The following is a 17,631-nucleotide window of genomic DNA, read 5'->3' on the forward strand; positions in this document are numbered from 1 at the left end:
GATAAGACATATAATAAAATAGTAGACAACATACATTCATCATTCGGGAGGGGAACTATCCTTGTCCCCAGGCCTGACGGGCGAGCCAGTTCTTCAAGGCTGTGCGGAAGGCCTGGACGGTGGCGAGGGTGCGAATCTCTACGGGGAGCTCGTTCCAAAGGGTCGGGGCTACTACTGAGAAGGCCCTCCTCCTTGTAGTTGCCAGCCGGCACTGGCTGGCCGATGGTATACGGAGGAGGCCTAATCTATGTGATCTTATTGGTCGCAGGGATGTAATTGGCAGAAGGCGGTCTCTCAAGTATCCAGATCCACTGCCATGTAGGGCTTTATGGGTGACTAATAGCACCTTGAAGCGCATCCGGAGATCGACAGGTAGCCAGCGCAGCTCGCGGAGGATAGGTGTTATGCGGGTGAACCGAGGTGCACCCACAATCACTCGCGCGGCTGCATTCTGTACTAGCTGAAGTCGCCGGATGCTCTTCAAGGGCAGCCCCATGTAGAGCACGTTGCAGTATTCCAGCCTAGAGGTCACAAGGGCCCGGGTGACTGTTGTGAGAGCCTCCCGATTCAGGTAGGGTCGCAACTGGCGCACCAGGCGAACCTGGGCGAATGCCCCCCTGGTCACAGCCATTAAATGGTGGTCAAACGATAGCTGTGAATCCAGGAGGACTCCCAAGTTGCGAACCCTCTTTGAGGGGTGTAAAATTTGACCCCCCAGCCTGAGTGATGGAATATTGGTCGAATCTCTGGGAGGGAAACACAACAGCCACTCGGTCTTTTCTGGGTTGAGCACGAGCTTGTTAACCCTCATCCAGTCCATAACAGCTTCGAGGCCGCGGTTCATCACGTCTGCCGCTTCATTGAGTTGGCACGGGGCGGACAGATACAGTTGAGTATCGTCCGCATATTGATGGTATCTAATCCCGTGCCTGCGAATGATCTCACCCAGCGGTTTCATGTAGATGTTAAATAGTAGGGGGGATAAGACCGAGCCCTGAGGCACCCCATAAGTTAGGGGCCTAGGGGACGATCTCTGCCCCCCCACTAACACCGACTGCGACCTGTCCGAGAGGTAGGAGGAGAACCACCGCAACACGGCGCCTCCCACTCCCACCTCCCGCAGTCGTCGCAGAAGGATACCATGGTCGATGGTATCGAAAGCCGCTGAGAGGTCGAGGAGAACCAGGATGGAGGAATGTCCTCCATCTCTGGCCCTCCAGAGATCATCGGTCAATGCGACCAAAGCGGTTTCTGTGCTGTAACCGGGTCTGAAGCCTGACTGGAAGGGGTCTAGATAGTCTCAGTTCCCCTCCCTTACTTCCTCTGCTTTGCCCTTCCTTCCTTTCCCTCCTCATCCTCCCTCCTTGCTTATTTTCTTTCTCTGACAGATTCTCGGGGTGTCAGCCTGCAATCTTTTATAGCCCATTGTTCAACTGTCAACGCAACGTCCCAAGCGATTGACATGGGGACAATATCCTTTAAAACAGGAAGGAGGGCGAAGCAGGCCAGATCGAGACACACACACACACACACACACACACACACACACACACACACACACACAGAGAGAGACATCAATTCTGGGTTTTAACCTGAGAGTGACAAATGTAGGCAATCGTGCAGCTGCGTGGGTTCTCAAATGCACAGTAGACACCCCTGGGAAATTAGACACTAATTATATTTGGTATGAGCAACATGGTTTTTAAAGAGCGTTCATAACATTAATAGGAGTTTTGACCAATCCCCAACTCCGCTTAATTGAGCAAAAAACATCCAGCGCATCTTTAATTTATCAGAGTGGTTGCTCAGGTGTCAAATAAAATCGGCCGTAAACAGGAAGAGGGGAAATGCACGGGCTGAAAAAAAACCGCCTGCCGCCTGCCTCCTGATGTCGAGAATGATTGAATTTCACTCAAAGGCCTTAATGATTTTCATTTATAGAAGAACTTTTTTGGCAAAGCTGTACGGAGGAATCATTCCCTGACTTCTGTTTCGAGATTAACCACAATTTAGGGTTTCGGGTGTGGTGGTGATTGGTGGAGCATGAAGAATCAGAGTCAGGGTCAAAGGTTAAATCCCAGTTTAGCTGATGGATTGCTTGTGCCTATAGAGAAGTGTTTTGACCCCCCTTCTTCGCCCGTTCACAGACGACAGTCAGACAGACTTAAAAGGAAATAACTTTATCAGTCCTGGCTCACGCTGGCTGCGAGCCCAAAATAAACATAAATAAAGTCTCTGGCAAAAAGGTTATGCAGCAGAATGCAAAAACAAAGAGCTCTTACAGCAAAACCCGGTTTACAAAAAGAAAGCAAATCACTTCTCCAAGTGTCTCTCACAAACAAACCACGACCGATGAACGACGAACCACGAACGAACAAGAGAACATTGACTTCTGCAACCAGGGCATGGCACCATCAGTCCTTTTATCTCCAGAAGATGACACTAACGAGCCCCAGCTGCATTGTTATTCCTGCATCCCGACCAGGGGTGGGTTTCGACCGGTTCGCACCGGTCCCTGCGATCCGGTTGGTCGCCGAACCCGGAAGTAAGTAACTTCTGGGAACGGCGAAGCCCCCCCCCCACGCGCCCACGCGCGCCCGCACACCCGCACCCGCTCCTTACCCGGTTTTTACGAATTCTGCGCTTCTACGCATGCGCAGAACGCATACAGCGCCTGCGCGATCCTCCAGGAGCAGCTGGAGCATCACGCAGACGCTAGTACGCACGCGCGCGCTGCGTGCGTGTGCGAGGACGCCGCGTGCGTGCGCGAGGACGCCGCGTGCGTGCGCGAGGACGCCGCGTGCGTGCTCGAGGACGCCGCCGGCCTCGTTCCAACCAAACCGGTTGGAACGGGGCGAGAAACCCACCCCTGATCCCGACTCAACTCACAGCAAACTTTTGCTGCGTCACAACAGAGAAGAATCTAATGGACTGCATTAAATTGTTGGATAAAAATTAACAGAATTCAAGAGAGGTTGAGTTTAGGCCATTTGTGGCAACATAACAACTCCAGGCTTATTCCTCTCTTGACTCCACCCCTCTCCTTCTCCAAATGCTAACCATTACAGCCGTCTATGCTTTTTCTTCTGCCTGTTAAATATTTCATTTGTTCTCCCAAAGGAAAGGCTTTTTCAGGAAGCAAATGGAGTTTCTGGTTTTTCTTTGAAGACATTTTGCTTCTCATCCCAGAAGCTTCTTCAGCTCCAACTGGATGGTAAGATAAGATAAGAGCCGAGGTGGCGCAGTGGTTAGGGTGCAGTACTGCAGGCCACTTCAGCTGACTGTTATCTGCAGTTCGGCTGTTCAAATCTCACCGGCTCAAGGTTGACTCAGCCTTCCATCCTTCCGAGGTGGGTGAAATGAGGACCCAGACTGTGGGGGTGATACGCTGACTCTGTAAACCGCTTAGAGAGGGCTGAAAGCCCTAGGAAGCGGTATATAAGTCTAACTGCTATTTATACTCCTTGCAGACAACTGGTCATTTGCATCTTTTTAGAGAGTCGCTGAGGCTACTTGGAGGTTTTGTCTCTGTCCTCGGGGTCCCCTGAGTGGTGCAAATGGTTCCTGTAGTGTGAAATTTTTTCTCTCTCTGGAAATCCATTCCTACTCCCACACTATTCAAACCGTGTCCATCCCAAATTGTATAGCTAAAAGTCTGTAGAGGTCCTCAGTCATCCAGGTCATGGTTGCCCCAAAGGTCCTTTTGCAGGAGGCAACTGGACTTTCTTACTTTTTTTTCTTTTGAAGACTTTTCGCTTCTCATCCAAGAAGCTTCTTCAGCTTCTCATTACAGACTACAGGAACCATTTGCAACACTCAACTGACACAGATAAACCTGATAAGATAAGAGCCGAGGTGGCACAGAGGTTAGGGTGCAGTACTGCAGCTGACTGTTATCTGCAGTTCAGCGGTTCTAATCTCACCGGCTCAAGGTTGACTCAGCCTTCCATCCTTCCGAGGTGGGTGAAATGAGGACCCAGACTGTGGGGGTGATACGCTGACTCTGTAAACCGCTTAGAGAGGGCTATAAAAGCCCTATGAAGCGGTATATAAGTCTAACTGCTATTGCTATTGCTAACCTCCAAGTGGCCTAAATGATGCTCTAAAAGGATGCAAATGACCAGCTGTCTGCAAAGAATATAAATCCTTCCATTTCCCCACTATCCTGTCAGATCTGAAGAAGCTTCTTGGGTGAGAAGGGAAACGTCTTCAAAGATAAAGAAGAAAGTCCAGTTGCCTCCTGTAAAAGGTGCCACCACATCACCCCAAGAGGATGCTTACAGGGCTCAGCGGATTTATTTATTTATAACAAAGAGACTAATATTTTTTTGGTCTTTCACAGAGGAAAAATAGAGCAATTGTTGCTTACATTTTTCTCCGTTTATGGTTTATGTTGACAAATATGGAAATATTGGTTCTAAACACAGACACACACCCGGGATCAGATCAATCTTCTAGCCAGTTCCAAAAATTCCAGAAATTGCTTCTTTATGCTTCTTAAATGCCTTCCCAGTCAGCGCATGATGTATAAACCTGACATTTTCCATGATCCACCTTCTTTCCTATTCAAACTGTATCTAAGAAGACCACGTTAATCCAGCTCATTCGTCCATATGGTAAAATGAAATCGAATATTCATGTGGCAAAGTTTCCCCCACTAACTTATTAGTTTGGCATTACGGGCTTAATGAAGGTATATGTCATCCCCAAAAGTTCAGGATTAAATTAAAATATTTCAAGGGGGAGGTTTTGCCTATGAATCATTTTCTCTTTCCTTCCCTCCCTTCGGAATATAAATTAACCCTTCAGAAATGATCAATTTCGCTTCAGAACCGACTGAAGGCCTAAAATACCAGCCAATTCCACTCTAAGCCAGCAATTGCAATGCACCTTTAAATTAATAAAGACAGAATCACAGAATAATCCTCTGGATCTCAGGCGCCACTGGAGAAATTGGACTCCAATGTTCTCTCCCCTTACTCCTTTTAACATGAGTGGTCCTACCTGGATAACATGCAGAGAAACAGATTCTCACAAGCAAGGAAAAGTTTTAAATAAATGCACTTTTTTTTTGCACGCCGAACTGGTAGTGATGCCGGCAGGAATGCGTCCCTGGTTTGAGATGTAGGCAACACAGAGTCATCCCCAACAGCTTGTGTCTGCCTTCAAGAGTGAAGGGACACAGGGCAGAAAAACATCCTGGAGCCAAAAAGGCTCCACACACCCATTTGCACCACTCAGGTGACTCTGAGGACACAGACAAACCTCCAGGTGGCCTCAATGACTTTCTAAAAGGATGCAAATGACCAGGTTTCTGCAAGGAAAATAAATCCTTCCCTTCCTCACCATTCAGACAGATCTGAAGAAGCTTCTTGGATGAGAAGCGAAGTGACTTCAAAGAAAAACAAACAAACCTCTAAGTGGCCTCAATGACCCTCTAAAAGGATGCAAATGACCAGCTGTCTGCAAGGCGTATCAATCCTTCCCTTCCTCACCATCCAGCCAGAGCTGAAGAAGCTTCTTAGATGAGAAGTGAAATGTCTTCAAAGAGAAAGAAAGAAACCTCCAAGTGGCCTCAATGACTCTCTAAAAGGATGCAAATGACCAGCGTCTGCAAGGCGTATCAATCCTTCCCTTCCTCACCATCCAGCCAGAGCTGAAGAAGCTTCTTGGATGAGAAGCAAAATGTCTTCAAAGAGAAAGAAAGAAACCTCCAAGTGGCCTCAATGACTCCCTAAATGGATGCAAATGACCAGCTGTCTGCAAGGAATATAAATCCTTCCACTCCTCACCATCCAATCAAAGCTGAAGAAGCTTCTTGGATGAGAAGAAAAATGTCTTCAAAGCGAAAGAAAGAAACCTCCAAGTGGACTCAATGACCCTCTAAAAGGATGCAAATGACCAGCTGTCTGCAAGGAGTATAAATCCTTCCGTTCCCCACCATCCAGCCAGAACTGAAGAAGCTTCTTGGATGAGAAGCAAAATGTCTTCAAAGAGAAAGAAAGAAATCTCCAAGTGACCTCAACGACTCTCTAAAAGGATGCAAATGACTAGCTTTCTGCAAGGAGTATCAATCCTTCCCTTCCTCACCATCCAGCCAGAGCTGAAGAAGCTTCTTGGGTGATAAGCGAAACATCTTCAAAAGAAAAACCAGAAACTCCAGTTGCCTCTTGGGGGGGAAAAAAGCACCTTTGGGATATTTAGGCAATCAGTGAAACGAAGACCACACTACATCCTTCTAGAACGGGATGCTGAAGAAGATGATACGGATTTCTCCATACTTACATCCGTCGTAGATATCGGTCGGTATATGGACAGCGGCATGCTGGTACGAGGTTTGCCGACGAAACAAAGGATCCTCTTCGAACACAGGTTTGATTCGCTGGCTGCCGGTTTCGTTCTCGCTTTTTCCAGACTTCTCCAAACGAGGGGAGAAAAAAAAGGGAAGGAAAACATTAAAATCGAATACATCAAGTGTAAAAGTAACTTAGACCCAAGATTTGGGGACAGGTCATAGCCAAATACCGTATTTTTCGGACTATAAGACGCACCTAAATTTACAGGAGGAAGACGAGAAAAAATAGTTTTTTGGCCTCCGCGTGTTGCATTTTCGCCCCCCCCCCCCCGGCCCCCAGAAGCTCTCTGCAGTTCAGTTTAGTTTATTGTGATTGCAACTTGTACAACAGAATTAAATGTGATTTTCAGTGTGCAATGACAGTTCAGGTTGTGGTGGTTAAGGAATCATGTGTAGTCATTAAGCACAACATCAGGTGGTGCCTGGTTCCCTCATTGACTTGACTTATTGGAAGCTGGCAGGGAAGATCGCAAGGGGTGAGGATGTGACTGTGGGAAGCTGTGACCATTGGAACTGGGTGTGGGTTGCCAAGGGCCCCAATCATGATCCTGTGACTGTGGGGGACACTGTGACAGCCACAACTTCAAGGACCGGCCATAAGTCTTCTAGTTGAGCACTGTTGTAACTTCAAATGGTTGCTGAACGAGAAGTCATTAAGTGAGGACTACCTGTATGGTCGAAAGCCTCATACATAAAACAATAAAATTAATAAAATAGAATTAGCACTTTTTATTATATAAAACATTCATAAACTTGCATCCTGGATGGTATCCGAATAGAATAGAATAGAATAGAATAGAAAATAGAATAGAATAGAGAATAGAATAGAGAATAGAATAGAATAGAAAAGTATATGGAATGGAATGGAATGGAATGGAATGGAAGGGAGGGGAAGGGAAGGGAAGGGAAGGGAAGAGAAGAGAAGAGAAGAGAAGAGAAGAGAAGAGAAGAGAAGAGAAGAGAAGAAATAGAAATAGAAATAGAACAGGAATAGAATGTGGAATGGAACAGAATGGAATAGAATAGAACAGAACAGAACAGAATATGGAGTGGAGTGGAATGGAATGGAATGGAATAGAATAGAATATGGAAGGGAAGGGAAGGGAAGAGAAGAGAAGAAGAAATAGAAATAGAAATAGAACAGGAATAGGATGAGGAATAGAAATAGAAATAGAGCAGGAATAGAACGTGGAATAGAATGTGGAATGGAACAGAATGTAATGTAATAGAATAGAATAGAATAGAATAGAATAACAGAGTTGGAAGGGACCTTGGAGGTCTTCTAGTCCCACCCCCTACTTAGGCAGGAAACCCTACACCACCTCAGACAAATGCTTATCCAATCTCTTCTTTAAAACTTCCAGTTTTTATTCTGAAAAGATCCTAAAATCAATCTAAATCACCCGTTATATTTTTTTTTTCCTCATCTATTTTTCTGTTGCTTAAGACGACCCACCTTGCTGGCCAAAGAAGCTATTCTGTGGTGAAGCCACGTAATCCGGCCTGGCCTTGAATATAATTAAAACTCAACTCCGACCCGTTTTTCTCCTGAGGTGGGAGCTGAAGCGCGATCAATACCGTCGTAGGAAAATCCCGCCGAGACTCAAAGCCTGAAGATGATTTTTTCCATCTATTAAAACCTGGCCTTTGTTTATTGAATTTTTTTCTCCCCTGACCGTCCACTGACGCTCACCAAAATCTCGCTCGCTTGGCTTTGAAATAAGCGCGACTAATTAGTCCCAAAGTGAGCTGCAGAAAAGCTGCTAATTGTTGAACCAAATCAAGGCTACCTTTTGACTGGAATTTTTTTTTTAATAATAGTTGATTTCTGCCTTGGAGATGCAAAATACAGAAAGCACCAATTCTATTCTATTTTAGAATATGTTATAAAGGTGCAACGTTATTGGAGATCTGTTGAAATTGCAAATGAACACCAGTAGATGGTTGTGTCTTTTAATATAAATGATTCTAGATAAAAAACATGTTTAAACAATGGTAACCAAATGAGAATTGTTGTACAGGGATAGTAAAATACGTAACTTTTCTTTCTGGACTTAAAATGTACAACCTGATTTGAACGAAGCGTATGTAAGGACTGTGGAAGAAACCCACGGAATATATTTGTAACCAATCGATTACGCTTTCAACAAGATGTTAACGAAAGATGATTTTTTTTTCCCTGTCTTTTTCTTCAACTAAAACAATAAAAACATTTCTCGAAAAAAAAAATTCCAATTCTGTGGGAAACTAACAAGGCTGTTAGAACTAACCAACATTTTATTATGTATTCAATAATTAATCTGCATTGCCTGCCTCCATTGTTTTTATAAATGACTCTAGGTCCGTGATGGCAAAATTAAGGGCCATGTGCCACAGGTGGCAAGAAGAGCCCTCTCTGCGGGCAGGCAAGCTGTCACCCCAGCTCAGCTCCACCAGGCATCTGTGCGCCTCCCAATGGCCAGCTGGTTTTCAGGTCTCTGCTGTTCATGCACGGGGGGGTAGGGAGTAGGGTACATGCAAGTGGTGGGTTCTGGATCCCGTTCCAACCGATATGGTTGGAACGGGCCAGGCATCGCCCACATGGGCGCAAGTGGTGCGTGTATGCGTCATACCTGCCTGCAACGCCTTCACAAGCATCCACGACGCTCCAGCTCCTCGGTGGAGCATTGCGCAGGTGCCGTACGTCCCATGCGCATAAGCGCCAAAGGCTTAAAGGACAAGTAAGGAGCTCGGGCATGTGGGCCCTCCAGAGCACCATACCGTAATGGTACTCGGTGCTCCAGGCAGGCTCCAGTATGCCTATACCGGGGTGTACCGCTTGCAATCCACCACTGGTGCACGCGCAGGAGTTGAGCACATATCCGCAGGAGCTGGGGCGCATGTGGGTGGGGTGAGTGGGGCACGTCTGCAGGGGGAAGGGTGCACATGGGGGGTCATGCATGCATGCGCAGGGCCAGAAGGCATGTGGGGGGGGGTCACGTGCACATTCAAAGGGGGTCACGGACACATGCAACTTGACTTTTCATGGTTTTCCAAGCTAATCCAACAATCGCTTGTCCTCTGAAACATTTTGCATCTTGCACTGTAAGTTCCCTTTAAGGCCACAGGTGGATGGTGAATGGCCCCTCCCAGAGGAGCCAAGGTGGCGCAGTGGTTAAATGCAGCACTGCAGGCCACTGCTAGATCAGCAGGTCAGCGGTTCAAATCTCACCGGCTCAGGGTTGACTCAGCCTTCCATCCTTCCGAGGTGGGTAAAATGAGGACCCAGATTGTTGGGGGCAATATGCTGACTCTCTGTAAACCGCTTAGAGAGGCCTGAAAGGCCTATGAAGCGGTATATAAGTCTACTGCTATTGCTATAAGGAGATAAAAGAGGAGCGAAAAGGGAGTGGAGTTTGCAGGAGACAATTAGTGACTCTCCGAGACTCCTTGCAAAGATTTTGCAGATCTCGTCCTGGCAGCTCTCCAAGCCAGATAAGGTCTGTGACTGTAAATCCTCCTTTGAAAGACTTTGCTGGATGTGAATGAGCAGAATTCACGGTAAATTAATAAAAGGTTTTTTTTTTTTTGCCAGCCCCGGGAGTTTGCCGTATGCTCTTGGGAAGCCTCGGTCAGAACAGATGTGTAAAATGCAGGTCCATCGTGCTGGATGAAAGCAAGGAACTTTAAAGTTAGGTTGTAAGCAAGACATCTGGAGTCAGTACAACCTTTCGTTGAATAATAGCAATAAATCGTGATTAATGTATTGGCTGCAGATCCAACCCATGTCTGATCTGCAGGTATATTTAACACAAAAGGACACTCAGATGTAGCAGACACCTGGCAAACATGCCTCTTCTAAAGCAAAGAGAATGAAGAAAACAGTCACAGGTCTAAAAAAAGATTATTTATTAAACATGCTGTTGCCAAAAAAACCAAGTCCCTAGATGGTTTATAATAAGAATTCATTCTGTTGCCTGAAACTTACTGCTGGGGTGACGTGCACTATCTCTCATGCCAAAAAAATAGAAATAAAGATGTCATACTAATTATAGAAGACAGGACACTTAAAGCGAGACATAAAATCTAAATTAACCAGAAAATTTGGTCACCGTGTAGAAAATAAAGCAGACCTAAACTAATTAGAGCCCTCCTAAGAAAATCCTAAGGAAGAAAAAGGCTCAGTGGCTGAGATGCTGAGCTTGTGGATCAGAAAGGTCGGCAGTTCGGCGGTTCGAATCCCCAGCGCCCGCATAACGGAGTGAGCTCCCGTTCCTTGTCCCAGCTTCTGCCAACCTAGCAGTTCAAAAGCACGTAAAAAAAATGCAAGTAGAAAAATAGGAACCACCTTTGGTGGGAAGGGAACAGCATTACTTGTCCCAACTTCTGCCAACCTAGCAGTTCGAAAGCATGTAAAGATGCAAGTAGAAAAATAGGAACCACCTTTGGTGGGAAAGGAACAGCGTTTTGTGCGCCTTTGGCATTGAGTCATGCCGGCCACATGACCACGGAGACATCTTCGGACAGCACTGGCTCTTCGGCTTTGAAACGGAGATGAGCACCGCCCCCTAGAGTCAGGAACGAGTAGCACATATGTGCGAGGGGAACCTTTATTGTTACCCTTCAGAAAATCCAGCTTTTACTGCAAATGTCTTATTCCAAAAACTCAATTCTAGGCAGAATCCCAGACAGACAACACCAAAATCATATATTCTACAAGTAAAGACAGAAATCAGATTAATGTTATTACGATGGCCTTTAGCCAGCAAACCCAAGATTAAAAGAAGATAAAGGAAGTAAAAATAGCTAAACATAAATAAGCATATCGAGCTATCCACCTTAAATACAACCATTGGTTCCCTGCGGAAGCCTTGATGCCGAATAACAAAACTTGGCAACATTGTGTGCAATGCATTAAAAGACAATTATCAGCAAACAAACAAAAGGCAACACACACACACACACACACACAAACCCTGCTTGATTATCTGGGGAACAGCTGCCAGAAGGAGAATATTCTTTCAATCAAAATATTACTGCTGGCCAAAAAATCTTGCAAAATTGAACTGAAACCGAGGAAACAAATTAAACCTATTAGATGAAGAAGATAGTCTAGTTCAGTGATGGTGCACCTTTTTGTAAAGGCGTGTCAAAATTGTGTGTGTGTGTGTGTGTGCCAGAGGTGTGTTGCTCCCGGTTCGGCCTGGATCGGGCGAACCAATAGTGGTGGCGGTGGGAGGCTCCACCCACCTGCCCGGAGGCTTCTACGCAGAAGCATCGAGCGAGCGCGAACTATTAGTTTAAACAAATGGAAACCCACCACTGGTGCGTGCGTGCCCACATCCACAATGCACTGCGCCCCGCTCACCTGTGCATGCGCGCACAACCTACACACACATGGGGGGGGTGTTTCACCCTCCCCAGGCTCCGGAGGCTTTCCAGAAACCTGGGGAGGGTGACAATGGCTTCCCCCGCCCCTCCAGAAGGCTGAAAATTAGCTGGCGGGCACGCACATGTGCGCCAGAAGGCCAATATGGCTCCACGTACCACCTATGGCACGCATGCCATAGGTTCGCCATCATCAGGTTCGCTGGTCTACACAATATTCGATGCAGTTATGTCGTAAAGATTGAATGAATCAAGATATAACCTCCTGATTCAGACAAAGTGGGTTTGCTAAACCCAGATCTTCCTTTAAGCCACAGAGAAAGAAGCAAAAACGAGATCTACAGAACCAAGGAACCACCCAAATTAGCAAATGAAATCCAACTGTGAGAGAAACAAGCCAGAATACAAGCCACACGGTTCATGAGCTGGTTTGTAGAGAGAAAAGGACCGACCTTAATGGACATGACTATTTATCAAGATCCCTGATGGCAAATTGTTCTGACCCCCACTTCTTGTTCGTTCAGAAACGACAGCCAAACAGACTTTTTATCAGTCCCGGCTTTTGCTGGCTGCGAGCCCCAAAATAAACACAGATAAATTCTCTGGCAAAAAGTTAAAACAGCAAATGCAAAAAACAAACTCTTACAGCAAACCACTTCTCCAAGTTAGTTTCTCTGAATCATGAACACGAACGGGGAACCTTGACTAGAACAGGAACGGAATGGAACGAACGAACGAACGTTGACTTCTGCAACTAGGGTGTGGCACCATCCGTCTTTTATCCGCAGGAGGAGATCCTTAACGAACCACAGCTGCTTGTTATGATCTTCTGTGAGCATCCGGAAACCACTCACAGGAGGTTTCTGTGTCAGAGTCTGATAGCAGCTCCAAAGGCTCCTACCGAGTCACAACAGCAAACCTATGGCACCCATGCCACAGGTGGCATGCAGAGCCCTCTCTGTGGGCACAGGAGCCATCGTCCCAGCTCAGCTTCACCGCGCATGTGCTAGTGTGCCTCCCGCCAGCCAACTGATTTTCAGGCCTCCGCCGTGCATGCGTGGGGGCGTGGCACACGCGGGAGACCTGTGTGCATGTGCATGAGGGTCGCACACACATTCATGGGAAGTGGGGAGGTCGCATACACATGTGTGGGGTGAGAGGAGCACAGGGGGGCAGCCCCCCCTCCCACAGCCAGTTGCTGATCTCAGGAGGCTTCAGGGAGGCCTACTAGGCCCAAATCGGGGCACTGGGGGATCGCCTGTGCATGCATGTGGGGAGAGGGAGTGCTGGGGGTCGTGCACACATGTGCAGGGGAGCAGGTTATGGGGGGTGTCACACGTGCATTGCATTATGGGTACGGGCGCACGGGTGCGCATGCTTTCGGCATGCAACGACAAAGCAGTCATCCATCTCTGATCTAGATCAAAGATAAGTTTAGACCGAGGTAAGTTTTAGGAGTAGCTCATATACGTCCCTGGAGTGAAAGGAAGAGAAGATACAATCTCAACTAAAGTAGTTTTATCCTTCTTGTAGAGTTGATTTCATGGTCTGGTCTACCTAGTTAGACTGATTTTTTTTTTCTTTTTATGTGAGTCAAGGTGATGTAATGGTTCAGATATTGGACTAAGGAGGCGCAAGTTCAAGTCCATCCTTCGTCCAAAAAGCTGCCTGCGTAATTTTGACCCATTCTTCCCTTTTAGCGCAACCTATCTCACAGGTGTGTTATTGTGGGGAAAGCTAAGAGCAGAGCTCCTTGGACACTGGAGGTTTTGAAAAGCAGGGTACGAATCTAACAGTGGTGGGATTCAAATAATTTAACAACCGGTTCTCTGCCCTGATGACCAGCTGGGTAGGCGGGGCTCGGTGGTCATGTGACTGGGTGGGCATGGCCAACTCAATGTCACTCAGTTCGATGGGCGCTTCGCCTTAGCTGTTCCAATGTAATAAAGGTTAACCGGAGAGGCAGTTTCTGTAATCAGGGCAATAAAGATTCGGCTAGAAACAACACCAGAATGTTTCCTTCCTGCCTTCCTTACAGGATTAGCCCTGTAAAGTGGGAAAAAACAAAAGGAGATTTCTTCCAACAACTGGTTCTCCGAAGTGCTTAGATTTCTTCCAATAACTGGTCCTCCGAACTGCTTAGAAAGTTACCAACCGGTTCTCCCGAATAGGTGCGAACCGGCTGAATCCCACCACTGAAATCTAATGAACAAATAATTGTAAGTTTGGGTCAAGCATTCAGTCCTCAGCTTTGAGGGAAGCATCCTCAGGGAAACGTGGCAGCTGGCGCATTCTCTGAATAAACAAAACCTTTTAATCATCTAAATATTGCAACCGTATTATTGATATCCTCATATCATTGACCTATGATATTCATATCTCCGCAAAAAAAAGTCTGAGCGAGCATAACTTTCCAATTTTATCCAGTGTTACTGCTCGGTGTGGTCATCTATTAAAATATACCTTCTGGAAATATATAATTGTTAGCAATAAAAAGTGAGTTATGGCCAAGGACATTTTCTGCAACTCTTCTCTTTCTCTGAAGGTCTGACCTGATTGTGATTCTCCAAGAAGTTAGTTTGGAGTACCAGCAGAAACGTTCTAATGCCAAGTGGGTGGAAGGGGGGGAAAAAAAAACTTAAGGCAAACTTTACAGAATTACAGAATAACTGATGTGACCCTCGTCTGAAACCACTTTTTTTTTACTGCTGTTGTAACTTTGAATGGAGACTATATGATATAGTTGGAAGTCAAGGACTACCCATAGCACTAGCAATAGCGCTTAGACTTATATACCGCTTCACAGTGCTTCACATCCCTCTCTGAGTGGTTTACAGAGCCATCCTATTGCCCCCAACAATCTGGTTCCTCATTTGACCCATCTCGGAAGGATGGAAGGCTGAGTCAACCTGGAGCACATCAGGATCGAACTCCTGGCAGTGGGCAGTGTTTGCCTGCAATACTGCATCTTAATCACTGTGCCACTGAGGAAGGAAGGAAGGAAGGAAGGAAGGAAGGAAGGAAGGAAGACAGGAAGGAAGGAAGGAAGGAAGGAAGGCAGGCAGGCAGGCAGGCAGGAAGGAAGGAAGGAAGGAAGGAAGGAAGGAAGGAGCAATAGCACTTAGACTTATATACCACTATAGCAATAGCACTTAGACTTATATACCGCTTTACAGTGCTTTACAGCCTTCTCTAAGTGGTTTACAGAGTCAGCCTCTTGCCCCCAACAATCTGGGTCCTCATTTTAACGATATCAGAAGGAGGGAAGGCTGAGTCAACCTTGAGCCTGGTGAGATTTGAACTGCTAAATCGCAGACAGCCGGCAGGCAGCAGAAGTAGCCTGCAGTACTCCACTCTAACCACTGCGCCACCGTGACTCAGAGTGCAGACATCAGAAATCAAGCTTTTTTTTTTTTCATCACAGCTGGCACCAACCCTCAGTCAATCTCGGGTGAACTCCCCCCCCCCCAAAAAGAACTATGTGGTGTTAGGACTCTATGGTAAACTAGACAGAGACTTAAAAAGTCATTCCAGAAACCACAAAGATCATTTCGCTTGCTGCTTTGAAAACTACAGGGATAAGGCCACATGATTACCAGACTTCAGTTCAATTTGGGGGAGATTTGAACTTTCCTTACATCCTTGGGTTTGATGTTGAATTTCTTTAAAAATCTTGCCCAGACTTTCAACATACATGCATACATACATACATACATACATACATACATACATACACACACACACATATGCATACATACATACACATACACATACATACATACACATACACATACACATATACATACATACATTACATGCATACATACATACACACACACACACACACACACACAGATATAGAGATAGAGATAGAGATAGAGATGGAGATATATAGACGTAGAGATAGAGATAGAGATAGAAATAGAAATAGAGATAGAGAGATGTAGATGTAGAGATAGAGATAGAGAGATATATAGATATATAGATATATAGAGATATAGAGATATAGAGATATAGAGATATAGAGATATAGAGATATAGAGATATAGAGATATAGAGATATAGAGATATAGAGATAGAGATATAGAGATATAGAGATATAGAGATATAGAGATATAGAGATATAGAGATATAGAGATATAGAGATATAGAGATATAGAGATGTAGATGTAGATACAGAGATAGAGATATAGAGATAGAGATATATAGATGTAGATGTAGAGATAGAGATAGAGAGATAGAGAAAGAGATATAGAGATAGAGATAGAGAGATCGGGATAGATGATAGATAGATAGATAGATAGATAGATAGATAGATAGATAGATAGATAGATAGATAATAGATAGATATATTTCTTGTCACTAGATGGCTCCATTGGCTATCAAGTCAGGTCAGAAGTGGGTGGAATTGAAGAGAGGATGTAGAAATTTTAGAGACAGATTTGCTCTCTTTATTTATTTACTTATTTATTTAAGTATTGTAAGCCATAATTTCAGATCCTCATATCTGGAAGCCTCCTTGATGCTGCCTGGGGTTTATTTCCACAGCTCCTTCCATCCCCTCCCCCCCAAAAAACCAAAACCAAAATAAAATGAATATTGGAAATTTCCAAGGAGGTAAACAAACCTGATTTTTTATTTTTTTGGCGGGGGGGGGGGGAAATCTCCTTCACATTTTCACAGTAATATCAGGTCATTTTTGGAACACCGGGATAAGGATACGTAAATGAAGACTCAATCATCCAGGCAAAAAAATATCTTTTTAAAAAAAGGTTAATTCGGGGCAACTGGAGCAAAGTTTTTTTCATTTGAGATGTTTCATTACTCATCCAAGTAACTTTGTCAGTCAATTTTTTTTAAAAAAAATAGGTTTAATGAATGATTGGAACATGATAGCTCAGTGGCTAAGAAGCTGAGCTTGTCGATCAGAAAGGCCGGCAGTTCAGCGGTTTGAATCCCTAGCGCCACGTAGGAGTGAGCTCCCGTTACTTGTCCCAGCTTCTGCCAACCTAGCAGTTCGAAAGCACGTAAAAAATGCAAGTAGAGAAATAGGAACCACCTTTGGTGGGAAGGTAACAGCGTTCCATGCGCCTTCGGCATTGAGTCATGCCAGCCACATGACCACAGAGACATCTCTGTGGAGCGCTGGCTCTTCGGCTTTGGAACGGAGATGAGCATCGCCCCCTAGAGTTGGGAACAACTAGCACGTATGTGCGGGGGGAACCTTTATCTTTACCTAATGAATGATTTGATTTTTAGATACCAAGATAATGAAAACAGAGAACACACAAAGCATGGAGAACATGCCAAGATTATGCTTGTTCGTTTAGCACAATTCGCCATAATTATTATTCCCAATATTTCAATAATTAGAGTTTTCGATGTTGTATTGTCAGCTACAGCTAAGAACCTTCTACTCTTTGATGTCATGATGGTGAGACATTATGGATCTATAGAACAGAAAGGTTTGGTGTTGATCAGGAAATCAAGAGAACGTGAGAACGAGGCTCATTATCTCCTAGAAAGTGAAACATGGGGACAGATAGATAGGAGGATAGGAGATAGGAGGATAAGAGAGAAAGCACAGGACCAAACCAGCATCCTATTAACAATGGTTAAGTAAGATACAAAGAAGCTTAGAAAACAGTAGTGAATGAAGAGAAAAGTAAAACACGGAAGATAAAACGACCTGGATGACTGACAATCTCCAAAGATGCTGAAGATACAACGGCAGAATTAGAGGACTGAAGAAAAATGAACACTTGATTCAAGAACAGGGAGAGGGAGAGAGGGAGAGGGGGGATAGAGAGAGACAGAAAGGGAAATAAAGAGAAAGGGAGAGAGAGATTGAGAAAGAAACAGAGAGATTGAGAGAGAAAGAGAGAGATTGAGAAAAAGAGAGATTGAGA

General features: G+C 45.2%; 1 protein-coding gene across 1 annotated transcript in view; it reads right to left on the reverse strand.

Annotated features, from left to right (window-relative positions):
- CACNA2D1 (calcium voltage-gated channel auxiliary subunit alpha2delta 1) overlaps positions 1-17,631 on the reverse strand; it is a gene marked incomplete at its 5' end in the record, with an annotated part of 139,216 nt that overhangs the window by 92,700 nt on the left and 28,885 nt on the right. Inside the window, 1 exon segment of the mRNA XM_032221893.1 lies at positions 6,286-6,415. Within this exon segment, the coding sequence (XP_032077784.1) occupies positions 6,286-6,415 (130 nt within the window).

The sequence above is a fragment of the Thamnophis elegans genome, chromosome 7, assembly GCF_009769535.1.
Source record: "Thamnophis elegans isolate rThaEle1 chromosome 7, rThaEle1.pri, whole genome shotgun sequence".
NCBI lineage: Eukaryota > Metazoa > Chordata > Lepidosauria > Squamata > Colubridae > Thamnophis > Thamnophis elegans.